Source organism: Streptopelia decaocto (genome assembly GCF_964273445.1).
Source record: "Streptopelia decaocto genome assembly, chromosome: 7".
Lineage (NCBI taxonomy): Eukaryota > Metazoa > Chordata > Aves > Columbiformes > Columbidae > Streptopelia > Streptopelia decaocto.
Window position 1 is genome coordinate 64,831,162 of NC_138661.1, and position 27,705 is coordinate 64,858,866.

Consider the following 27,705-nt stretch of genomic DNA (forward strand, 5'->3'; position numbering starts at 1 on the left):
TAATTCCTTCCCCAGCCCTGCTGGGTTTTGCGCCTCGTTATTTGTTTTCTCAGAGGTTACACCCTCTGCTTCAGAGATGGCTGTGTTACAGTAATGAAATAATTACCGGGGGGAGATGATTTCAGTTATTTATTGTTTGTCCAAAATTGAGCTGTTTGGCCTGAAGTTTTCCAAACTGCATGCCAAGCTACAGATAGACTTTGGTCTCAGTTAAAAATAGCACAACTTCAGAGTATTGTTAGAAAATATACATGATTTTACTATTAAGTTATATTGATCTTCCCTGAGAAGCCTTGTCTTGCGATATAAATATGTTATTTGGTTCTGGAGGGCTCTGGAGAAGAGGGACAATAAGTCTAGAAGTGAAGCTGAGACTGTGGAAAATAAGTGGGAAAAAAAAAGGGAAAACAAATATAGATGAAAACACTGAAGTTGGAGGCTGGGACCTGCTGCACAAAAGCAATAGAACTGGGACAAGAAGAGTCAAGTGGGACTGGAGAAGAAAAAAATAGGTGTGGGACAAATTGTAAGGGAAACATCAGAACTGAAATTGTCTGTATAGACATGTTTTGATATATCCCTCCATGATGGGATGCCTTTTTATTTTTCTTTTAATGATTTCTTTGTGACTGCAGGAGATACATCTGCTGCAGAGCTGGATCCCTGTTCTACCACAGTGACAGCTCTCACTCAGGGAAACCCATCTACTCGTTACAGCAGATGGAACATGCACAGCCTCATTTTCCTGTTAATGCAGTTTTTCATGTGCAATACATGTATAGACCCAAATTGTTCCCTACCACTCATTCCATCTTTGAGATCCTGAGAACTTCATAGGCCTACCTTGTAACCAAATACAACACCTTTACACCACAGTGGTGACACAAAAGCAGCTTGGAAACAGAAACTGGAATCCAGTCAGAAATCTATATTGTTAAAAATAGGGTTTAAGGCACGGTTTCCTCTCCTCTTTTTTGCATGCTTTAGATAATACTCAAGAACTGCCAGTTTTGCTACGGCTACGGTGATGATTTACAGATGGTTTGGATTTTTTGACTAAATATCATTAAATATCCTGTTGGTTTATTTAAAAAATATAACTCTTCACAACACTGAGATGACTCCCTTGGATCATTTGTTAATTTTCATTGTTAAATCATGCAGGGTGATGTGGGAGTTCAAGGACTTCAAACTCAATTCTTTCCATCCCACTTCTGTGACCTGATAAGCTCTACAATAGCCAAGAGTCCAATTAACACCTTTCATTATCTTGTGTTGATATAATTTCCAGCAAATAATTTGGCAGGAGAGACAGAGAGAAATATTCTTAAAGAAACACCCCAAATGGAGAAGGGCAAAACTGCTCCAGCCAGGCCCAGCAGAGACCTCAACTTGACTTTTTACATTAGAACCTTAATCACTGTATCATTACTCTGTCTATGGGAAAAACAACAAAAAAATTATCAAAATCCTTATTTTCTGTTTTATCCCAGTACAATAATGAAATGAAAACAATTTTAAACCAGCGTCAATATGTGCTATTTCAACATCAGCAGAATGTGGCCATCTTGTTAAGGACGAGCTGTGAACTGGTCTCTCACTTCGCTATCAGAGACTTAATGTAAACTCGTACTGATAAAGATAGCTCTAGTTCAGTGAATTCTTCTTGAATTAAGGAGTGGCCATTAGATATCTTTGTTTGGAGATTTCAATGAAGTGAACTGCACAAGGGATGACAAGATGAAAGGACTTTAAAAAAATCACACAAAAAAAGGAAAAAAAAAAAACTTCAGTTAAATTTATGCAACCATTAATATTTTGCATCTAGCAGGCACGCCTAGCAAAGTGTAAGTCCTTGCCTTTAGTATTAATAATGAAATAAGCAAAGATTAATCTGGAAAACCCCTCTTTGGTTATTCACACCAATTTCCCTCTCATGTGCAATTGTGCTTTGGCTCGTACAGATTTTCAAAGCCCCAGAGGACAGACTTCCTAGAGACTCGTTTACAAGTCAGTAAGTGCCAGAGAGGTCTTCCTTACAATAACTCTATGTTCTCCTTGTCTTCCCTAAATCCATTCTGCTTAAGTTATAGCTACAATTCACTACTATTCCTGAAAATGTCCGAAGCAAGTTTTGTTCTCCTCCCATGATCTCACCCACCCTTGCTTAGCCAAGTCATAAGTTACCTTTGGCTCTCGTATTTTTCTTTCTAAAATAATCCCTTGTTCCTAAATGATTCGATAACATATACATTGCCATAATAAAACGCATCGCCATGTATTGCAAGCTGCCCCATTCCAACCATGTTAAAATCTAAAAGTGAAATCGGAGGCTGATGTCATTACATAAGAGGAGAATGTATCCCAAGTGGGGAGCGACTTTAAGATTCAAATATGTTTCAGGGACAAAGTTGGGTCTCAGTTACTCATTGAGGACAAAGGTAGACAGGATGAAAGCCCATCATTGAAAGCACAGTGCATTGCTTGGAAAGAAATAAATGACTACAAGAAAAAATGATTTGGTAGCATAGAGTGGATGATGTAGGAAAGGCAAAATAACTGGGTCAAGTATGAGTGGAATTGAGGTGGTGGAGGGCGGGGAAAACATATGGTATGACTCACAGGAAGGAATGATTATTTTATCAGTCATATGTTTAAGCTCATTATGGCTAATGTAAGGTCAGCCCATAAAAACATGGTGAGACAGAAGCAGAACGTCGCTAAAATCTAGAAATAGTCAGAAGCTATTGCAGGAAGGGACCCAAACTAAGCCACAGTGTGGAAGACACCTCTGATTCTACACTCTGGATCTTGGTGCGGGAGGCCAGACCACCAGCACACTTTGACCAAAAGCAACGACAAGAAACTTCATCTTGCCATAAGGCATACTTGCTTTTAATCTATATTAACAAATAAAAAAAGCTTAGTGGTTATTGTTACAAGCCAACAAAGAATTTCAGCAGAAATCAGAGAACAGAACTTATATCCTGTCTTCAGTTCAGAATCACCATCTTCTGATTTCGTAAAAGTTGTGTCTTTATTTTGCATGGACATTTAAGACAGCAGATGTGTGTAAATGCAGATTTCTTGCCACCACCTGATCCATCTCGTGAGTCCTTTGGTGAAATGCTCTCAAAGCACAGATAAATAAATTCTCTATCTAGGAGTAGTCAGAGAATACACGTAGTCCCAAAATACAGATTAAGTGGAGTATAAGGCTTTCCCAGATGAACATAACCCCTGTGAATTTGAATTGGCACGGGATACTCATATCTCTTTCCCAGAAGCTCAGGTTGGTGATTCTTCCTCCTCCTTTCCCCCCCTGCTCTCTTTCCATAGAGATATACGGTTGTCTACAAATAATTCCAGCTATTTCCTGATAATATTTCATTCTTCCCTTCCGCATTCAAAACAGTTCTAGTTTTGCAAATGCAACATTATGTTTCAGTCATCTCTGAAAATAAAAATGAAACCTTTGCATAAAAATGCAAATGAAACGTAAAACTATGCATGTGCGTATCAGATAGTATCAAATAACATCAACCGTTTCAAAGAGATGTCTAAGGCATTAAGTCATGTTACAAAGAGTATTTCTAGCTGCAAGTTTCATAACAAGAATAAATCAATCTTGGCAACGAACATGAAAGAGGGAATAAAACCTTTTTGAACACTCAAGGTGGTTTGCTCCTTTCCCCCAAACCAAAACGAATGAATTAGTTGATATATATGAAAATTAACTTAAACTAACAACATAATCAGAGAAGATAAACTTTAAAGTTAAAATTAGATTAAAAAGATAAAAAAATATTACTTGAGGCTGACGAGAGCACATGGTAACTCCACAGTAACTGCTGAGCTGAGCCTTTGTCAGTTAAGAAACAACAACAACAAAAAATCATATAGTTAAAAAAGAGCCGACCTCAGCCCCTGGACTTTGCTCAGGCACTAATCAGAATGCCAATGTTTAGCACTGATCCTCTGGCTACTTATTGACCATATATACCTGGCCACACATAAAGAGCCTCTAGCAGTGCCGTAGTTACTCAGGCTCCCCATGCTCACTCTGCACACAGGTTTCGCACTTTTCTAATGCGACTTACGTCAAATTAATTAGTCTCAAATTGCAGCAATCAGTGTTAATAAAATTAGGTGTTTTATTTTTGGTGAGAATATCAAAAACTTTTACTAATAAAAACAAATTACACACATTCTCATAATATGGCTTTAAGAGCACAATGTAGCTCCAAGTGTTTCTGCTGCATACAATTATTTATCCTGGCCAAATGTATATTTAACTGTATATACTAAAGCAACATAAGACTCTCACATGAAAGCCTTAATGCCTGTTTATGTAATAGCAGAGCGTTTTTAAGCCCCACGCAGCTGCATTAACACTGGGCTGTTTAAGCCTCAGGATGTTGGGGCTCAACTCAGAAAGATCAGGAGCAAAGTGACTACTTGTTCTGCAGAGTCTCAACTTCACTGCGAACGCCACTAGCTGTCATAAAAAGGTCACAAAGTCACCTTATCATACTGCTGGAAAAATCCCTATACTATGAGGAAGCTGAGGAATGGAGAAGAGCAGAGTAGGACTTGGAGATAAGAAGGGTACAGACCCACAGTATGGAATAGCTTGTTGGCCACCAAGGAAGTTATTGTGACACCAAATAACAGCCTGATATAAATACGGTAGCTTCAAGAATCCCAGGGTAGCAAAAATAGAGTTAGGCATTTCTGTCCCTGTCACTCCGCCCCACTGCAAAATGCAGCACAGCTGCTCTCCAGAGCTGGGAAGTCATAGAACATGCAAGAAGACTTAAGCAGGAGCTTTTTAATGGATTATCCACAGTATCATAGAATCATTTTGGTTGGAAAAGGCTCTCAAGATCATCAAGTCCAACCGTTAACACTGTCACAAAACCATGTCCCTAAGAACCTAATCTACACATCTTTTCAACCCCTTCAGGACCGGTGACTCCACCACTTGTTGGGCAGCCTGTTCCAATGCCCGACAACCCTTTCCGAGAAGAAATTTTTCCTAATATCCAATCTAAACCTCTCCTGGCACAACCTGAGGCCACTCCCTCTCGTCATATCGCTTGTTAGTTGGGAGAAGAGACCAACACTCTCCATGCTCCAACCTCCTTTCAGGTATTTTCAGAGAGCAAAAAGGTCTCCCCCTCAGCTCCAGTTTTCCAGGCTAAAGCCTTTTCATTGAAGAGAGACGTTTATTCTACACAGTCCATATGTCCCAATTTGTACACTTCCATCTGTGTAGACATAAGTGGGAAATGAGACATTACCTTCTTTATGACAACCCAGTTATAGTTGGTAGAGAAGGTCTGCGAGAGGACAGAAGAGAGCGCACCTCTTTCTGAAGTGCCACGGAAATAGGGAGTGAACCTTCATTTTATCTGAATGTATCTTCTGCCTTAATGAGTGCTGGGTCAGGGATGTTTTAGTTTGTTTTAAAAGCAGCCCAAAAGTAGCCCCCTTCCTTCATTACCTTCTTAACACAGGAGCTGCCATCCAGGACAGCTGAAGGAGATCACTGCTTATGAAATACATCACATTTTAGATACGAGCATAAAGTTGTAGATACCTTACAGCTTCTCCTGCTGTGCTGCAGATGTGGATGTATATTGGATATTCAGGCCTATTAGTACCACCCAACGTTAAACAGTTCAGTTAGCTGTCCAAATTAGGAGTCTCATTTCCCTGTCTAGGCAATGGATCAAAGCATCCGGATAACCTGAGTTCTTTGGCTTCTCACTAAAGACATAGGTGTCCCCTCACCCCATCTGCAGTATTACATTTGAAAGCTCTTCATTGGAGGGGACAAAACTGAGAATAATAGAATCATAAATACCAGGTTGGAAGGGACCACAAGGATCAACTGAATATTCAATAAACGTAATCAACAGAGCAAAGATAAAGAAACAAGGAACCCCAGCAAAGCTTGGAAGAGCATGCAAGAAGAGACATGCATCTGACATATGGGCTTGGAATTTTGATATCATTTTCCAAGCAATACAATCATAGAAAACATTCAGCCACTAAACAGAAAGCTTAGATCATGGCTATTCACATTAATATTTCTATTAACATGTAAGCTGATACTAATAGAATATTATTGTAACTACAGAAGAACACATAGCTGTAGAACAGAAGCAAAAACCCTAATGAAGACTTCTAATGATAATTACGGACAAATCCAAAGCCACAACAAACTATCTGAGAAGGGCAAACTAAGACCAAAGGGAGAATCTTTAGGTTTTGGGGTAATGAGACATTTAGAAAAGCACACAACATCTGAAAATATCATCTGGTCTTGAAATTTGCTTTACAGCCATAATGAGCTTCCACGCTCGTCAAAGAGCCCCAAACTGGGATTCTTCTTTTGGAGTCCGACAGCTGTCTGCTATTAGTTTTATCTATTCAATCTCCAAATCCCAAACTCAGAGGTTACTGGTGTAGGTCAGTTGTGAGACTATGTTGACCCTCTTGCCATTCGACATGGAAAACCAAATAACAAAGTCTGCACTATGTCAGCAAGCATTTCACATTCTTCGGTTTGTCATGCAAAGCACAAAGACCCTGATACAGTTCAAAATTGTCTTTGTATCTACAACCTTGTTTACCCTTGGAATACAAGCTTAATTTCCCACATGCCTAAAGTGTTTTAAAAGCCACTTCATACAACAGAAAAGACAGCGCTAATCTCTGGCAATGGAACCAGAAATATTGAGGGTTTCAGAAGAGCTTCCAAATCAGCAGTTAGATCAACTTTATACTTATACACATAAAGTGGGTGTGTGTGAAAGGAAATTTCACTTGAGGAAAATCTAGTTCTCATGGTGTAGGATCATGATTTTGCCATCCCTAGATGCAAATTACACAGCTGCTCGAATTAGGCAGTTTTTCCTATTTCCATGGAATTAGTATCCACAATTGTAAAAAAGGTAAAGGTCCCTTCACATGTACATACGCTGCAATGCAGCCTTCTAGGGGACAGGACAAACCATCCACAGTGGAATATATGGGCAAAAAGAAGGTTCTGACTTAGTCATGGTGAGTTTCTCCCTTGAGGCACCTGCCACCTTCCATTAGCTTTGTAGAGAACTTCACCTCCCGCCTTAAACATTTTAATTAGGTGTTAGAGGTAGAAATACACCCTAAAACATGAAGGAATGCAGAATCAGAATTACAGCAACAAAAGTGAAGGGCATGACATGAAGAAAAAAGTGTCAACAAGAAATGCAGTTCCTAAAGCCTAGATCCAGCTTGTGTCTTCAGTGTTTACATCTAAGCAAAAAAACCAATTCTGAAGAAGTTGTTTAAAAATACAGCCACAGTCAAGCACGTAAAAATTGTCCACTCTACTAATTTTGGAGGGAACAACTTGCAGTTGTGGGGTGTTCTGGATAGTTGGTTTATTTTTGGTGTCAAGTGATAGAATTGTATGTCCTCAATGGAAGAAAGTTCTGAAAAATGGTGAAAAACTCTCTCAACCGCATTGTCAGCCCACACGGCTACTAAAATAGCTATTAGTTAAAAGAAAAGAACAAGACAATTCTTGGCTTCTTGGATGCACACAGGTCTTAACTGCAGTAAAATCTGCCTTTTTTTCCCCCCATGAATAGATGGAAAAGAGACTCTCCAATAGGTAAACAAATTGCATTTTAAGAAAAAATCAGTTATATAATAGGCACAAAACTGGTTCAAGAACCAAAACCCTGCACATCAACCATCCACTAATGTTACATGATGTGATAACCTAGAGCCTAGACAGAAAGTTTTAAACAAACACCATCTCTGCTGAAAAATTACATCACTCCTTAACTCATCCTTGAAACTCTTTCTGGCCTCCAAGGAGCTCCCGGCCTCACTAAGCTGATTGCTGGAAGCAAACACTTTTCTGACCATCATACAATGAGTAAAATCAGACCAAGCCTGAGAAAAACAAACCTTTCCAACGTATCTCCATTCCATCATGCCTCTCTAAACAGAGCTGATGTTATCGCCTGTGTAAGTACGTCCCAGAATGTAGTAGGCTTCATCCAGCGTACCATATGTATCTCCAAAAGTACGTGTGTGGAAGAAAGAATTTAAAATAACCCAAAACACAGTATTACTATGCCCACTGAATGAATTCACATGTAAGCCACGAAGTCGAGAAGAACCTGGTTACCAAAGGGGGCAATTCTCACACTTGACCTCTTCCTTCTCATCTTCAAGAGAGTTCTATAAAACATCTTCAAAGAATAAACCAGAGTATTAAAATAATAACTCTGGTGGATATTAAAAGCCATAGATTCATAAAGAAACAGCCTTTACAGCCTGTAGTAATTTCTCCCTCTCCCCAGTTAACTCCTCCACATTACTCAGGCGATAAATCATCCATGTCTCTCTTTTCTACAGCACAGAAACATCATGTCATGCCTGTCCTTGCTAAATCTTCCTCTGCTTCTTCGGTATTGCCTGGCTTTAAGAGTTAGTCTAAATTACTATCACATCCAGGTAAACTTAAGGCAACTATTTTCAACTTGTATTTAATAATGAAAAAACTTGCTTCTGTTTTAGACGTGAAGAAATGCTTATGTATCCAGAATTTGTCATCTTTAGCCCACTGAAACTTTGTTTCCCTTCACTAACTTTGCCTTGTTTGAAAGCAGAATGTATTTATTTTTTAAATTTTCCTTTTGGTAACTGCTAATTTTGGCCCTCGGGTATAGCTACTATACCTTTGCTTTCAACTACTATTTGTTGCTTAACTTCGCAATTACTTTATGTAACCTAAAACCACTTTGGATTACAGCTTGTAAAAAGATTCCTTGGAAAATAAAAGTATATGGTATTGTGATTTTAATCAGCAGATCCCAAGGCCATAAACTTCAAAGAATCTTTGCAATGTGAATTTCCCTGTTTCTGCAAGTCAGCTTTCAAGATAAATGCAGGATCTTTCAGAGACAGATATGTATCTATAGGTACAACTTGAATAGTTAGAAGCAGTACTATTTTTTCTAGCTTAGTGATAAAATCCAAACAGCTGGTCAAGCAGAGTAGGAGAACTGTTAAGCATGAATAATCTCACCAGTTCTGTGACTTTGCCACTATACACGGACATATATTTACAAATTGCAGTGACTCACAGCATAAATATATTGAGAAATGAACGCTTAGGTGATGGCACTTTACTTTTTGATCTGTTTTATATTAAAAATAAATTAAATTATTTTCAAGAAAACTATGCTTATTTGTTATCTGGGATCCTTATACAGGGGTGTTCCGCTGCCCTAGCAAAAATGGGAAAAGCAGAATTGATAAATTATTTTAATCATAACAACGGAATGCAAGAGCAATTGCCAGAGTTTTCTGGAAGTGCAGGAACTGTGAGCTGATGGCATGAAATTTTCTTTCTTAGCTGAGATCTCCTGAGGTCTGTAGATGACTTAAATGTTACCCCTTCTGACAGCAAGGACACCCTTCCTCCACAAACCCATTCACGTAAAATACCAGATGAATCTCCCTGCAAGTTCATTGACTGTGCAAATCCACAAACACTTATGTCAACCCTCCTGAGGGAGCATTGCATGAGCAGGAGATGCTGTGGAGGAAGGAGATGATGGGAATTCCACTGCCATTACAATGCAGGAATATCTATTGCTATGTATTTTTACAATAGTTGGGTCCATCTGAAGTTGAAGATAAAACCCAGTCATGTTTTAACATTTTAGGACAAACTCTATCCTGTCTATGTGGCTATTTCAGACACATTTTCTCTGTTTTTCCCCTTTTCTTATGCATCCTGCTACCGTTGCTAGAGGAGCAAAGCTATGACCAGATGGGTAGTAATGGGATATTATTCCTAACAGATATTCCCTGTGAATGGAGGACTTAACTCCTCATCTGCAAAGCCAGCACTTGCAGACACCTTCATTTAATTTTAGCTGCATTTTCTCACTTAGGAGGAAAAACTGACAAAACAGGTGTAGGACTTAAAGCTGCCTTATCCTACTATAAAACTACATGAAGAATATCTTAACAAAAATGTCTTTTTTTTTTTTTTTCTTTCTTATATTGTAACATTTTTCCATTGCCTACAATAAAGTAGCACCTAAAAAGAAGAAAATTTGATGTAGCTTCTTATGTGATACCCACCAGCACCATGCCTGTAATCCTGCTTTGGGTGGAATTTGCCTCTTTCCAAAAGCAGTGATGCCCCTTTCTCCCCCCACTTTTCAGAACAGGCCAACATTGCCCCCCATCTGATTATTTGCCCCAACTTGCTTTTCAGCTCTTCTGAAGTGCGATCCAGGTTCCCATGGTCATGAAGGTAACCTGACGATCTCCCTCCAGCACTGAACACTAACCCGTCCTCATAGTAATCTCATCACTTTAGCAGGATTCAAGAAATTAAATTGCAGTTAATGAATTTAAACATACTTCAGTCAAAGGGTTTTACTCCACAAATGAATGTGAAGTGTTGTCTGCTACCTGAGCCAAGAGACATATAAATAGCTTTAATATGTTTTTATAAAATGCAAAATAACGGCAAAAACTACTCTTCAGCTATTTTTGAAAGGCATAATTTTTATCATTTGTAGAAATTACTATAAATCGTAGCATCTGAAAAAATCTGCACTTTATTACATTCCTATTAATAATTCTATATCCACGCTCTGCATGAAACATCCCCTGGCTTTCTGCTCAGTTTCTGCTTCACTTCCAATTCTTCCTTCCTGTCCATCCCCTCTGCCGGTTCCACATTCTCACCTGGGGCTACCCAAAAATCTTGCCAAAAGCAGGAAATGCTGCTGAAATGCCAGGAGATGGCTTGAGTCAAAAGTCCTACACTCAATATGGTCTTGTTTGAACTGCAGTGTGACAAGAGTGAGCCAAGACTGTCATTGTCATCATCATAGATCTGAACCATGAGACAGCAACGCTTTTAGAATGGTTCAGTCCTACACCTGAGCTGTGTTTTACTTACATTTCACCAATGCTGTAGCTGTTGGAAGTACCAAGAAATGTAATCTGCTATTCTGTTGAGACCGGTCCTTAAAGCCAGAAGCTCAGAAGACCTTTATATGCTTTATACTCTCATGCAAAGACATGTAATTCATGCAACCCCAAATTAAACTGCAAAAGTGAAAAAATCCAAATTAATCATGCTCAGAAAGGAGTTAAGCACTTCCTCACTGAGGGTATTTTAAGAAGTCATATAGATATTTCCCCAATAGCAGCATTACAGTTACTCTTGACAAGCTCACATTCCTTAATACAATCTCTTGTCCTATTCACAAGGATACAATAAATCAGCACAGGTCTGGATTATCTTATCTAAATAACAGGTTAAACAAATAAGAAATTACAGAAAGGTTTATGGAAATATAAGTTCCAAATATCTTCTCTCTTATCTATACGTGTCCGTAAATGCATGTTACATTTATGAAAGTAAGGGCAGAGTTAAGTCTCGGATCAAGCAGCTGCACCTGACAAAGTGAAATCAAGTTAAATAGCCAGATGGTACACACCAAGCCCATATAGGCAGAAGAGACAAAACCATAGATAGCTAATTTGCAACATTAAAAAAAAAAGAAAATCATGAACTAAATGAAAAAGGACATTTTTAATGCTTTTTTCATTAAAAGCGCCTTTGTTCTATGCAAACACAAATTGTCTTGAAGTGAATAAATAAGCTCAGCTGTGTTGTGCAATGATTCCATTAACCTTGCACTCAAGCATTAAATTAAATTGCCTTGTTTGGATTTCCCTGCTGCAGGGGAAAATGTACCTTCTAAGGTCTGTGCGTTATGTTACCAGAGCCAATGAGTTAAACCTTCACAACTGAACTTCTACAATTAATAACAAAAGAAACTAAACCAAGTAAGCAAATTGCACAAATCCCCCTGATCAGTTTTTAATGATTAACCTCATGCTTGAAAGGTTCATAGTCTTTCACACTTGTTCTCCCATGCATTCAATTAATTAACATCTGCTTTGAGCAAGTTAAATTTAATCTTCATACATTTTCTCCGTGTACCAATAAAGCAGAACTCCTGCTTGCCTCCATTCACAGAATTAAGAAAGTGATTCGTTACTGCCCCATTTCGTTCAACTCCTTTTCCTTATGCCAATTTTCACCCTGGAAAACTGCCTCTCAAACCAAGATTAATTTTTTGTTTAAGCTGCACATCGTGATCACCCAGCAACCAAAGAGAAGCTAATTTTAAATCACTGCCCTCTTGTCAGAAAAGTGATTTCCTGCATAAGGTGAGCAAGCTTGCATTATTAATAGAAAAGACTAAATCAAAACAACACATCATCATGTCACCAAATCTGGGACCAAGGGTAATTTTTCTGTGATCCCGTGCCGCAGCTAAATTGCCAGCCTTACAGAGTCTTTATTGTGTGTAAAGTCCATCCCCTCCATGTGAACTGAAAGAATGATTTTCAAAGCTGAAACAACTGATGTAAACTACAAATTGCATTTCAGTGTGTCGCAGTCCCATTTTTAAGTGGAATATATTTTAAACATACAAATAATCTCTCTTGTTGAATGTACATAATGGGTCCTCATGTGGTGTCTTCAGGGAAGCTTAGCAAATTAAACACGATAATAACTTACATGCCAAGAAAAAGTGTTGCAAGCACAGGAAATATTGGAGGGGGGAAGGCATCGATGACAAGGAATGTATCACTAGCTCTCCAGAAGGCTGACTGTTACTTAAACAATAATATAATTTATATCAGACCAATTCTGTATTGTAAACAGATAGCTTCTGTTAATGTGGCAATATTCAGAAGCCACAGCTACAGATGGAGACGATAATTGATGAGTCTTCACTTGCATACCAGGTGGCAATGCCTTCACCCGCGGTCAACCAGGAGCAAATGCTGTTGGCCAAGGGGAGGTTTCGAGGTGCAAATTTCAGAAACAGATATGAGCTCCTGAAAAATCCGGGCATATTTTACAACTGGCAGGCATATGTTGACTTAGTAACTGAAACTGAGCTGAGATTCTGTAACAGGTTTTAGTTCTTTTGTTGAGATTTACCATCCTGCTCTTTACTTGCATTAAGCGAACAACAAGGTAAATTTAGTATGGCTTTCTTTGAAAACAAGGCTAAATTCTTTATCACTTGTGTTTCTTTAGTAAACCATGCATCACTAAAGTATCAGCCATATCAAATTCAGTCAACTGCATTATGTCCCGGGAAAGACTTATTGATAACAAAAGTAAAAGAAAAAAACCCTTTAGTTCAGAAATTGGTTCAAACCTGTATCTCAAAATCCATGCAGGGGCCCCTCAGGGAAGAAAAGGGATACGGTTCACTTACTGCATCAACATTAACACTCATCAGGGTTTGGATGTGGAAGGGCAAGCAGCAGCTATAGGCTGATGCCGTTAAAAGCAAAAGTATTAAAAGTATTTAACCCATTTATCTCAACTTTAACAGAATACAGGTCTCATTAATGTCTGTCTCCCTGGCTTCCTTTATGATCATGCTTCCGTAAATTATGGATTTTTAGTCCCCTAATTTTTGATCTTTGGCCTTGACGGTTCACACTGAATCACTGGACTTGGAAGAATCAGTGGAAATGAGGACACAATTAGGTCTTTTTTATTTCAAACACTATTAAAATAGAAGTTTTACGTTTTCTTGTGTTGCATCCTGTGCACAAAACCCCAGATAAGATTTCAGCAACGCAATCAGAAGACATAAAGGCAACATTTATCCTGACACCAAAACATATCACCTAAAATACTCTGGAGAAGCTTCTCTCTGTGTATTCAGTACCTGAACTCCCAAAGCTAATTAATCTTAGAGATCAAATAAGCATTAGATACAGCTTGAAGCAAGTGTGCCGTTATATTATTTGCTGGATAAGACCTTACCTGTCAGCATCTCCGAGTCCCAGCGAGGTGTTGCGCTGCATGGTCTCCCGCACCGCGGCCATGCCGTCCGGCAGCCGGTTCAGCCTTCGCGTGTACAGCCCCAGACCACCATCCGTCATGTACCTTCAAAACAGCAAAACGCAACGTTATCCTTAATAAAACAATAAAACTTTTAGGTATTAGTGTAGCCCATATCTTCTTAATGTTTTTAACTGTATATTGCAATTCGCCCACTTTTAAGTGAAGAATATTACTTGCAATACGAAGCAAGGAAAGCTTTTTTCTTGATTAAATCTGATAAACTTTTTGCCTCTCTTCACTCTCCTCTCTCATCAATAGAACTGCATTTCAACATAATTGTGACAAAGGAAGGACACTTAACTTTCATTCAGGATGCCTAGATGGAAGTAATTTAATATTTGTGAACGCTACCATTAATTACCCTTTCCTGTCCAAAAGATGCATGGTTAATACCATCCTGAACTATTTTGTGTGGGCTAAAACAACACAATGGAAATCTCAACTCTTTTAGAAGTTAACTGCAAAAAAGCACATGGAATTAAACCTAGTTTTGTCAATCGTCGATGAATAATGAATATGCCAAGGTCTATTGTGAGAAATGAAAGTTGCAGCATGAACAAAAGGTTTTTTTCAACCTTGTTTTGGCTCCTACACTGTACTCTGTCTGCAACTGTGACCTAGAGACGTCTGCATTTAAAGCGACTGTTCTTAGATATTAAGAAGTTCCAAGTGTATATATTATAGTTCACAAGTTCCTAAGACTGCACATTTCTTACTTTCCAGTTCAGACAAATGAAAAATGCATCTTAAAGGGCACAGAGATGACACTTGGTGGACAAGAATAGGTTGATTTTGTTGATCACCAGGAACAATTCCTCACAATAATTGAGGCTGTGTCATGCAGCATTTCTGCTGAAGCCTGTACCAATGCAGACAGCAGCTGCCATCACGTCGTGTAACTTCAGGATGTGGTGGTAACCAAGAAAATAAAGTTTTAAAAATCATACCAACTACCTACCACTTTGGTTCAGTTTCAAAATCAACTATTTTAGTATGTTAATACTGAAATTAATTAGTTACTCCAGTCTTCTTCAGTAGCTTCCCAAAGAGCTGTCATACATCAATATCTCAATAATGTTTCAAAGTATTTTGTGGCCTTTCACAATAGTAATAGGTGAATAAGTTCAAAGTGTCAAAACAGGAGGATTTTTCTATTGGTTTTTCTTCATTTCTACAAGTATTTCTGCCTACAGATACATGCGAGCTAGCTTTAAACTAGAAAGACAAGTCCCGTTTGCCTCTCAAGACATGGCGTGGAGAGAGCTCTGTGCTACCACCATCAGCCCAGGTACATCTACAGGAGCAGCACCGACAGTTGTGTAAACAATTTTTCACACACCTGAGACTGAAATAACTCATAACAACTCCAGCAAGGCGGCTGCTGTCTCTGGCGTACCAGTGGACGTCACATACCTCACCGAGTTAGGAGCTGATGGGATTGTATCGTCTTAATCCTCTAGCCACTCTTCACCAATTGACAGCAGCCACAGAATAACATCCACATACACAGGACACTTTCTGCTGGTTTAACAAAGCACAGAGCTTTTTCCCCCAAAACGAGACACCCTCATCCACAGCAAGACAAGAGAGACGCCCCCAACTGTAGCCAGCAATGCCTGGCGAGATGTTACCGCAGGAGATGTACTTTACCCAAGTCAAATTTGATTACTACATTTATAAGAATGGGATGGTAAAGAGTCGACAAGCCTTGCACAATCTGCTGGTTAGTGTTTCAGTTGGATGTATAAATCTGTGCGGGTTTTCCCAGAACAACTGAGGAGTCTCTCTGGGGAGTCCAACACGGAGGTTGCTAAGCCTGGCGAGTCGGACACAAGAGTATTTTCTGTTCAGCAGATCTGTGGGGACATGATTCTCCAAACTCATAAACAAACACATTAAAAAAGCAAGAGGAGCAGTTGCACTGTAACTTGTGCGGAATTCGCCTTAGGTCTCGCATTCTAACTTGTGTTTCACATAGTTCATAAATATTTTATCATGGAAGAATATTTTTTTTCCTTAAGCTACTGAAATAAAGGGAAAGAAAAGTGGAGCTTAAGACCATATTGTTATACAAGCAGGCAAACAGCATTTTGCAAAAACATCTAATGTACATACACTAGTTGGTTTATTGTAGATACTTGCCTGCACACTAAACATGTTTCTGTATGATTACCTGTTGTACACGTACTGGAAAATGCAACTTTTGGCTTTGCTGTCAGATTTCTGGAGTATGACTAGTCCTTTGATAAAAAAGATCAACTACAGCTGAAATAGATTGTTCTCCATGTTCATTACCCAAAATACATGAAATAAAACGTATTACTCATTAGACTTAGCCATGCTGAAATCAATGGAAAGCCCCTTTACTAACACCGACAGATTCCATCCTTCATGCAGAAGCTCAGCAATCTGACAGATAAGAATAATTCAGCAGTTGCATCAAACCAAAAACTAACAGTTGGATTTCCAGTGGTTTTCAGCACTCATAAATCTTACGTAAGTCAACAGAAGCTGGATGCCTTTGGCATCTTTGGCAACTAGATGGTGAGTTTTTCTAACCAAGACCCTGTCAAAAAGCGCAGACATAGATGACAACTTTTACCCACTATACCCATAGAACAACTTTCTTACACGCCAGAACAACACAAGATAGATTTTTGTATTTTGAAACAGGTTTGTGTAATCACAGATTGAAAGCTTTATATCTTATGTTTATTACACACAATGTCCTCTACCCAGGAACGTTTAATTCCAAAAAGATGCCAAAAGCAACGATGCTTAAAGTCATGTGTGCAACAGTGAGGTGCAAGAACAAGGGGAAATACCATATTCTAAATTCTATGGAGAAAAACACACAATAAATACATTTTTAAAGAAAATGAAACAATACATTCTTGACTATCCAGAGTGTTACTGGTGCCACAAGCCTCCAGCCGTCAATTTCTTTTCCTTCGATTCCATCACTTCAAACCTAAAACTGTCTTTGCTCTCAGAAGCCATCTTGCCTTTATGAATACAACAGGTTTTTGCTTTATGAGGAAGAAGAATATAATGAAAGTATATTTTTCTAAAGACAATCCTATAAGGCTTTACTTGGGGAGTAAAAATAAACCCAGGAAATATTATCCTGCATGCATATAATTCTAACAGTTCTCAATGCTATCTGAATGTATTGCCTTATCCTACATGTACACAATATGGAATGCCAGTGTACCAGGCTCGCCTCTACAACCACCCACTGCAATCCAAGCAATTGTATTAGGGCAGTTATTGATTAGGTGTTATTTCTTTGACTTTTCTTATTAAGAAACATGACAAATTTGCACTAGCTGACTTGCCAGATTCACAAATCTATGAACTCTGCAAGCACATTCAGTGCAAAAAGAAGCGCTTTGAAGTATTTTTATACCTGCCCCCAAATAAGAAAAAGTTTAAATATATGATCTGGGAAAAAGCATAGTATCCAGACTCCCTGACTTCTGTACAGATGGGTAAATTCTACATGTTCCAAAAATTTAATAGCTCAGGTGCTTTGGTGATGGTACCAAGAGCCAATGAGGAATGACTGTCTTTAATGAAGACGAATATAATAATACCTAATGAATGGACAGTGAGATAGTGATGATGTTGCTTAAAAGAAGCTTCTAATATTTTCAGGAATTCATGTTTAATCCTCATCTCCACAGTTTCACTCTTCATCAGCAAGGAAACAAAATGAACCAAACTTCTTTGATTAAGAAAAGACTCAAGTTAAACAAGAGCAGCATTATGCACTTCTAACACACAACTGGAACTTCCAGCCCACTTTCTAGGCGACACTTTTTCTCTATAAGAAAGTGGCTCCCCGCCCTGTATTACAGGCATAAAGTAATTTGCTTTGGAATTCCCTGGACAACCTGGACCTTTGAACTTCTCTTTTCTTTAGCCAAACACACCCTTTCTGTGCCTCTGAAATTTTGAATGCTGTAATAAGTTCTTCCAAGTGCAATATTTTTAGGGTATTTCTGATGCTGAAGTGATTTATTTCCCTTTCCTGAAAGGCACACTGAGGAAACAGGAATTACGGAAACAGTGATCAGTAAAAATCCAGTGGTACGAGTCACTTGAGTTCTGTCCGCACTCCCCGCTGACCCATGTATGCAGCCAACAGGCTCCTGCTTTTATGGTCTGACAACTCCACCACTTCATATATATCCGTTTCACTCCTTAACGTATGAATACGGATTTTCCAGTTTTGAAAACAGATAGCCAAGGGACAGGCATTCTTTACTTAAGCGTTAGGAGAAGGAGCAGCAGGTAAATCAGCAGCGCACAACGGAGCGGCCAAGCCTGCCCCGATCTGCTCAGCATCGTGCGGCTCCGTAATCCCAAACCCAGGAGCAGGAGAGCAGCATCGTGTCCCAAAACTGGAGCTGACTCACCCCAGGTGCTCCTGTCTTCTTCTTGGTGCTTTTGATTCAAGGTTAGTTTGGAAATGCCTGCTGAGGTGCCACCTGGCAGAAGACTTGCCCGTCAACCCAAGCGCTTGGAACTTGAAAGAAAAAGCTTGTAGGAATTACAGGTTTTGGATTATTCCATGTATCATCATCTGCTTTGACACTCAAAAGTGTTCTCTTTTAGCTGCTGCAATAACACTGTTATCCTTAATGTTTTCCTTTAAATGTTTATTTTCACTAGGCTTCACCTGCCTCGTCATTACAGTCAGTTAAACGAGATCAAGCGGCTTAACAAGCTTTAAGTATCAAAGGAGTCTAACTTTGCCAGTTGCTAAAAACCACCAACAGCAGAAAATTCTCCAGTGCTGTTTCTAAGATATGATAGACGGGATCAAAACAATCCTGTGACTGCAACCAGGAATTTGTTCTAAATCTGACTGAAAAAGAAAACTTAGCAGCAGGATGATGACAACCCCAAACTTCTCAGGTCAGTATGAAGCTGGTCTGCATTTTCCATCATGACATTGGAATTAGATCATACGATCTTTTCTTGTGTTTCCATTCATTATTCCTGCCTGACCACTCTCTGTTGCAATGCCCACCACATCAGCACAGTTGTTCATCTCTCTAACCAAAGGGTTGAACATTTACAAAGTCCACAAACCTGCCGCTGGTTTAAATTCCATCTTTGATCCATGTAAACTTCAACAAACTCATTCACGAACACAATTAGTTCCTGAGCTTTCAGGCCGGGACTGCTAATACAATGCCCAAATCCCTAACATTAGACAAAATATTACCTTTCAGGTTCATAGAAGCACAAACCTATTGCTCATTTAATCTAAAATTTATTTTACTTTATATTTAAGGCAGCCTATAGTTTATAAATTAATACTTTTACTAATAATCAGTAGCTACTTGCAATTAAGAAACTAATGAGTGAACTACTAATTGTTTGAAGATGCTCGAAGACAAACATGGAGTAAACCCAGAAAAAACAATAAACAACTTGCAGTCTGAAAAATCATTATCACAGATAGGAAGAAAGAGATACCTGTTCCACTAACAGGTAAAACAGGAAAAATGAGATCGTGCAAAACTCAGTAAGTATATTTAGGTTTTATAGTTTGCTCAGGAAACCTCTCACCTGTAAAGCACTAACAACATGGAACAGTAGCTCGTTGTTCATACTGTCCATACCAGTCTAGAAGCAAAAGTTCAGTCCTGTAAACTACTTAATTCTCAGACCTTTTTCTAGGGAAAAAAAGAAAATAGAAGAAATCTAAAGAGAGAAAGTGGCTTCTGTGAAATCAATTCGGAGATGTTTTAAGACTGCCTGGCACAGGAGTCATTCAGCAGCCATCAGATAACGATTTTTGGTCACTACTCCTTTTTTACCTAATCCTTCCCTGCAGATGATTTCCATGGACAAGCTGTGTATGATTGCATCTCCCTCTGCTGGCGAGTCCCAGAGCGGGACCGTATTTTGTCCTTTCAAAGCCATCTTTTTGCTCAAATTACAAAAACCTGTTGGCACCGAAGCAGCAGTTCAAACACTGCCGAGGTGTTTATTACAGAAACAAGCCCAGAGTGGGTTAATGCCTATTAAATGGTATTTTGGTAGTCATTGACAATAGGACAGTATGTATAAGTAAGCAAAAAATACAACACAACTTGGGAATTCATTTTACTAACAAACACTACATACAACCTAACGTGGCCCTTTTTAGCAGTATAATATATAAAATGCTTGATTGCAGCTGATCTATAAGGTTATGGCTTATAGACCTACAATATCTTCCTGCACTGAATTCTACGTTGCAAGCAAATTTATACGAAGGCACATTATCCGAGATCGCATTTGTGATAAATCAAACACCATCTCATTGATGAATCTGCCAACAGAACTATTCCTGAACCGAGTGCAATATTTAAGAATATTTAAAATCATATACAACATTAATAATACTGAAAATGCTTATGTAATAGTCTAGTCATGTCTCCTATAAAGATCTTTAAATAGAGTTATTAGAATAAGAATATTATTTTGATTTAAACGCTGCCATATTTTTTTTCTTTTCCTTCTCACAGCATCATGGCATCTGTGACTAAATTCAAAAGCTACTTCTGAACTCATTTCAACATAGCTTACTAAGAAATCAAAAATCAAAGCTTCCTATTACCATTTCATATAAGTCAAAATTTTGAGATTGCTTGCCTGACCCCTTCATTATTTAATTATCTCTTTACCATATATAGCTACTATTGTGCAATGTTGAAAAGATCAAGATATAAGAAGCCAGTCCTAGCAAGACAGAAGAGAGTTCAAATAAACACTCTGCTCAGAGGAGAAAAATGAAATAAACCTCCTATTGATTCTTAGTCATGTTGAAGTGTTATAGCCATATAAGGAACACGGTTTTACCCATGCCCTGTGTTTAGATGAAAGCTTATTGCTAAAATCATATTGGTTTAAAGTGCAACGTCCAGTAAAATGACTAACCCACTGTAACTCAAAGAGTACAGAAGAAAAAATAGGTCGGAAAAGACTATAGCTATATTGAATTAATGTACAGGGTGAACAGGTTCTCATTCAGACCATGATTATCTTGGCCCCCCATGACTTCTATCTATCCATGAGTTACCTTCACCTGCAACCATTCCTGTTGCAAACAGCTTAGAAGGAAATTACTTCTCTTTACTACAAATTCTCATTAGCAGCAAACTGCATAGTCCTCCTTTTCCTCCTCTAAAATCTTCGCCCAAGTGAAGGGCTGTTACGCCATGTATGAGCCTGATACCTGAAAAAGACGCATCTCTGATAAACAGTAGAGAATCAAGCAATTGAGCCACAAGAATCCTACAAGTATCAATCACACTATTCAACATGCAACAAAATCAGTCCTCAATTTCAGTTCTTCATAGCAAAAGCATAGCTTCTTTGCCTCTTAATAGATACAACTACTAAATCTCAGCCTGCAACAGAACCCTATTCCAACCATCATTTTGGTCCATGTTAGTCAAGCCCTCTGCACAACAAATGTACCTAGGGCACGATGCTTTTGGGTGGATTTGATTGACTTGAGCAGAAGCAGCAGGTAAAGCCTGACTCCCCAGCTCCGAGTGGCCTGCTCCCCCTTTGAGCATCCCTTCATCCGTGTTCCCAATTCACCTGCTTGCAGAAAGATCCTCAGGGAGTATAAAGGCTTCGGTAAACAAGAAAGAATCATAATCCCACGAGCACTGCACACACAAACACATTAAAGGCTGTGAAAACAGATCTAGAATGGGAATTTATCAGCCCCAAAGCATCAAACAAAGGGGGAGGTTAATAGAATGGTAAAGAATCTGCCCCCCAAAGCAGCCACTGCAGGGAGAATTTGTGCAAAAGGCTCCTGAACATCGCGTGGAGGCGAAACACTCCAAAGAGGGAGCTGGGCTCAGCCCCATAATCCACACACAGGGCTGCTCACATCTGCCCCGTCTCAAAATCCAGGCTCTAGGGCAGCCGAGCTGTCAAACCATCAGATGCGCATTTTGCCAGCACATAGCTGGAACAGCCACGCTTCTGCAGAAAATCGTTTTGACAAGTTGCATTTGCAGATCCAAAGCCATTTCCTGAGAAAATTTGTGACCAGCACTAATCGATATATGCACACTGTTAATTCTGCATAGAAAGCTGCACACTAGGTTAATGAAAACAGGGACAGAGGATTAATTACGCTAAAAGAAAATAATTTTAAAAGGCCTTTCTGACCAACGGCTCTGTCGCTCCCTTCCAAGGACAGATGAAAAGTAAATTAACTGGATGCCTCATTAGAGAGAACTGGGGAAAAAAGGACAAAATGAGGTAGGAATGTGTATGTTAGTAGCCAGAGGGAGATTGAAGCGACCAAAACCTTCTGAACAACCCCCCAAAAGCCATGAGAGTTAATGTCCCCACCTGGAACAATCTTTGGGGGACAGTTCTGGGCTTGAGAGGTGCCACTTTCTGATGAGGCTCTGGAGCCCTGAGCTCACCCCCCTTCCCACCGAAGCTCCTTCGCCATTCGGTTGATGTTTCAGCTCCCGCAATGAGACCACTTCTTACCTTGGATTCCTCCCCTGGAGACTTTCTTCATTTAAGCGATATTTTCTGCCCGTTTGGAAAGATACTCAGAATTTCTAACCCTATGAAAGCAATCTTGGTGTCTGCCAGAGCTCTGCTTGAGCTGACTTATTGAAGGAGGCCAAACGAAACTTCCCATGACCCAGGACATTTCAGAGAAAGCATCAGGATCACAGGGCTAAAATAGTTTTTCTTGGCTATTGGATTTATTTTGGCTGTAACAAATATTTTGGCTTCCTTCCCTATCAGTTTGCCAATGAAAACACAGATTCGAGGTTTTCAGACTGCAGGATTGTAGCAATTCTGAAAAATGACAAAGTGAAACACACACCAGCTAATAAAGAGCTATTCATGCTATCAATGCCCTCTTGTGCTGACTGTAACTCAGCTTCTGGAAATATTGGGCCTGTTTGCCCTGACACCGATCTCAGAGATCTGTTCTGCGGCAAGTTACACGGATGCTTTCTTTACAAGCAACCTCTCCGATTTCTAAGTGGTATGTTATTCCCGCCCCCAAAGATACAAGGCTATCTTCTTTTTTTTATTATTGAGAATAAACTGACATTGGGGAGATAACTCATGAAACAGGCTACAAAAACATCTGTTCATACTGAAGATGGTAATCCAGCATTATTAGGTGTCAGTGAGATTCATCAAAGGCAATATCCTCATTTTTTTTGTCTCTCAAATGATATTTGAATTACATCTGATGCTGTCATTGCAATTCAATACTGCAATGCTTCCTTCTCAGGGAGTCCGCACACAACGATTACACTCCACAGACTATGTAACCCCAACATTTTGGGGCTGCTTTTGGGAACGTTCCTTTCAGACACCCATCAGTTCAGCAATGAGAGGACCTCCAAACCACCCAACGTCCAAACCCTGCCCACAACCTGGAAATGGAGCTGGATCTTTTCTGACCATGGACTGACCCACAATACAGATTCTGCCCTTGGAACTTGGTCAATGACTACAACAGTACTGTATAAATCAATAAACAAACTCACATTATTTAGTGGAATAGGCTTGTGTAGCTGAAGGCAAAAGATGTGGAAAAGAAAAAGACATTCGTACACATAACTTGTCCTAAGAAATTGAAATTGAGATGTCATTTATCAATCTGTGACTACTTACATGAGTAAAAATGGTGTGATTCTGTGAAATGGGAAGTTACCTTCCTCCTTTAAAAACGAGTGGGAAATAAGTCAGGTATGTGGCTAAAGGTGCTCTGACGCTCAGGCCTAGAGATGAGCTGTTGTGGTGCATATGACCCTTCTGCTAAATGATGTATTCACCATTTTGATATTATTCTTGGTGTATAACTCACTGCCTTGGTGACAGAGGTGCCATGTGGCAAAAACGTTTTATTACATTATTAGTCTTTTAGACCCAGAATCTAAAAGACCACTCCTGTATTTTCAGACTACGGAGACTTCAATTTTGTTAATCTTACAGGATGACCAGATAGGACAGAAAACTAAATCATATGCAGAGATGAGTGAAGCCACAAATTTCTCATTCATAAACTCAAGAGCTTTCTTAATTCTTTCCTTTTCCTCAACATGGGCTCTGAACTTTATACACTAAGATCTGCAAAGACTGGAGCCCCTTTGGAAAGCCTGAACTGAGAATATTCTGCCAGGGACGCTTCTCAGCCCATATTTTTGGTGTTTTATACAAATCACGGTGCTGATCAGGATTTATTTTCCTTACCTCTAGACCAAAATTACAGCCACGAGTTTGAATGAAAGTCGTAGTCCAAAGGAAAAGCAATAACTTTTACTATAATAAACATTGCAAAACTCAGGTAAACGCTGATTCATCTGAGGAAAACACAAGGTGCTTTAGTGATGTGATATGTTATTAATACAGCAACAGCTACTGGTGCTTTATCTGAAATATAACTTTATACTGGGTTTTGCATCAGCTTCTTTACTATATTCTTCCCTAATTAATAATTAAAAACAAAGTGTCTGACTTTTCAAAAAGGACAGTGTGAAAACATCCAAATATTTCCAGATTGTGTAACTTAACCAGCTAAGTTAGTGACAAAGCAGCAGCTGGATTCCAGCTTTCTATTTCAGTGAGAGACATTACATCTTGCAAATAAGCCAATGCTATAAGAAATACCACTGATAAAAAAAATTACAGAAAAGCAAAGGTTTTAAGATGGTAAGATGGGGAAAAGGCTGCCACAAAAACAAATACGCCACATGCATATCAAAGATCAGTTTTAACATCAATATAATGCTGATGTACTTGAGCTAAAGAAACACGACTGTACCTTCTGGAAGGAACTGAAAATATTGAACTAAATACTGGCTTTGGAGCAAAGAACAAATGCTTTTTCCAGTCAAGACAGAGGTAAAACATTGATGTAAAACCTTGCTAATGATTGTCTACCAGTCCATGTTTCTGCACAGTAACTTGTTATTTAGATTTTATTTTGCATGTACAACTGTTTTACCCTACACAGAGGTGCAAACTCATTTGCTCCCAGTGAACTGTGCCCTGAATGTTCTGACAGCAAAAGGGTTCAGTAAAAGTAGAGAAAACGCCTCACTATCTCCATCTTGTGGGCATAAATGAATGTTGCAGCGCGTGTTTGTTTCGACCACAATAAACCCTGACTCAGGAAAACATTTAATCATGTGCACGAGTATGTTCATATATAGGAAAATCTTCTTATACAATCATTTTGGTTTGAAAAAGACCTTTACGATCATTGAGTCCAAACACTAATCTAGCACTGCCAAGTCCACCTCTAAACCATGTTCCTAAGAACCTCATCTAGACGTCTTTTAAACCCCTCCAGGGATGGTGACTCCAGCACTGCCCTGGGCAGCCTGTTCCAATGCCTGACAACCCTTTCCATGAATATTTTTTTCCTAATATCCAATCTAAACCTCCCCTGGCACAACTTGAGGCCATTTCCTCTTGTCCTGTTGCTTTCTACTTGAGAGAAGAGACCAACACCCTCCATGCTCCAACCTCCTTTCAGGTACTCCTAGAGACTGATAAGGTTTTAACAAGCACTTAAATCATGTGCTTAAATCCCACTGACTAAATTAACTGTGATAATGAGCTCGTTAAAACCACTAGAAACCAGTAGAATATATTTGTGGTGGGTTTTTTTTTACCTTTCTATAAGTAATTATGGGAACAGAGCTCCATTTAAACACAAAGCAAGAATCACATGTAGTACTTAAGAAGAAAAATCAAGGCGCTTACCCGCTCGTGATGTCATCAGCTCTGATATTCTTGCCCAACACATCCCCGTCGCTCATATAGCCGGTGGCATCCATGGCGATGCCTTCCAGCTCCATCTCGTCGCTGCCCTTGTCCGAGATGTCCACGTGGCAGACGCTGCTGCCGCGGGTCGCCAGCTGCCTCCGCAGAGGCGCCGAGTACACGTAGCGTCCCGCCTCGGTGTTGATGAAGCGGCTGGCGTTCCCGCGCGGCGGGTACCCGTTGCCCATGGATGGAGCGTCGCCTGCCTGCAGGCGGGGGCTGGACTGCCCCAGTCTCCACGACAAGGGGGTGGGTCGTCCCGTCAGGCTGAGGATGCTGCGGCCGCTGATCTCGGTAGTGACGTTGGTGTCGAAGGTAGTTTCCAATGTGCTGTAAAAAAAAAGAAGTGCATTTTATTAAGCGTGGCTTGCTATATGGAGCTATTTCAGGTGACACTGCACCCTGAACGCTCACCAAGTTACATATCGTAAGTAAAAGCATTAATGACCTCATTAATGTTTATGAATATATAAAGGGTGAGTGTCAGGAGGATGGAGCCAGGCTCTTCTCGGTGACAACCAATGGTAAGACAAGGGGTAACGGGTTCAAACTGGAACACAAGAGGTTCCGCTTAAATATGAGAAGAAACTTCTTCATGGTGAGGGTGGCAGAGCCTGGCCCAGGCTGCCCAGGGGGGTTGTGGAGTCTCCTTCTCTGCAGACATTCCAACCCGCCTGGACACCTTCCTGTGTAACCTCAGCTGGGTGTTCCTGCTCCATGGGGGGACTGCACTGTATGAGCTTTCCAGGGCCCTTCCAACCCCTGACATTCTGGGTTTCTGTGATTAACAGAAGTTACCTGCTACAACACCTTGAAATTGGGTCCATTCCTCAAACACTGTTCTTAAATAATGTTTCTCTTGCACCCAGGCCAGCAGGTGTTCAACATATATATGAGAAGACTTAAGCAGGAACTTTTTATTGGATTATCCACAGTATCAAAGCATAACTTTTTCATCTTCAATCGTATATAACTCTGTTACACCATTGCTGCTCTAGGCAAGGGAGTAGGATATTAAACTGACTAAAGGAAAACCAACTACAGTACTATTTCTCTGATACATTTTCTTTTTTTGGCTGTATTCATGAAAGCCTTAATACTCTGGAGATGTGTCCAGCACCAAGATGGCAGTTTTATCTACACTGGGGAAAGGATTAAATGAAAAAAATAAGAGGAAAGGCAAAACAAATTTCTTTTTCAATATATATTTTATACATTAATGAACGGAATATATTTTCAAAATATTGATAATGTTTATAGAGAGCTCTGGTTACAAAAGTGTTTTAGGTCACAGCTTGTAAATACAGTTTTTGACTAGCATCAGCTATGAGAAATCTTCCACTCTGCACATCTGAGACAGCGAATATGTTGCATCGTTCCCACAGCAATGCCAGTACGGTCTGGGAACGCTGTGACCACTTATCTCAGTAGTGATATTGGTGTCAAAAGTATTTTCCAACATGCTTAAAAAAATAAATGCATTAGATTAAATGTAGACTGCTAATTGGAACCTTAAAAATGGGACGGCAACACCATGAGATTTCAGGTGATGTGTAGAGATTCCAAGACCCTACAATCTTAACACTCGCAGCTTAGTTGCAGCTAATTTAGTTGCAGCTAATCCATAGCTGCAACATCTTTTACTCACATTAACTCCCCTTTTGCTTTCCTGCTCAGCTAACACAGTGCTATTTCTTTTTTTTTAATTGTGGATATTTGTTAAAATAAGCAGCACTGTACTGTTCACAGCGTGATGTTATGCGTGCGCTGTAAAAACCTGTGTATCCTCCAGTGATAGTAATTAAATCATAATGAGCTGTCATGTTAATTGAAATTTGAAAATAAAAACAGCATTGGGAGTTCATGTTTGCAAGCACTGCCTC

At 39.5% G+C, this 27,705-nt stretch overlaps 1 protein-coding gene across 9 annotated transcripts in view; it reads right to left on the reverse strand.

Moving 5' to 3' along the window:
• Window positions 1-27,705, reverse strand: part of NAV2 (neuron navigator 2) — a 210,849-nt gene that overhangs the window by 72,943 nt on the left and 110,201 nt on the right. For all 9 annotated transcript variants that reach the window (XM_082058912.1, XM_082058913.1, XM_082058911.1 and 6 more), the window contains 2 exons: window positions 25,763-26,152; window positions 13,904-14,026 (listed from right to left, as the gene is read on the reverse strand). In XM_082058912.1, coding sequence (XP_081915038.1) covers window positions 13,904-14,026; window positions 25,763-26,152 — 513 coding nt within the window. The remainder of the gene's footprint in view (window positions 1-13,903; window positions 14,027-25,762; window positions 26,153-27,705) is intronic.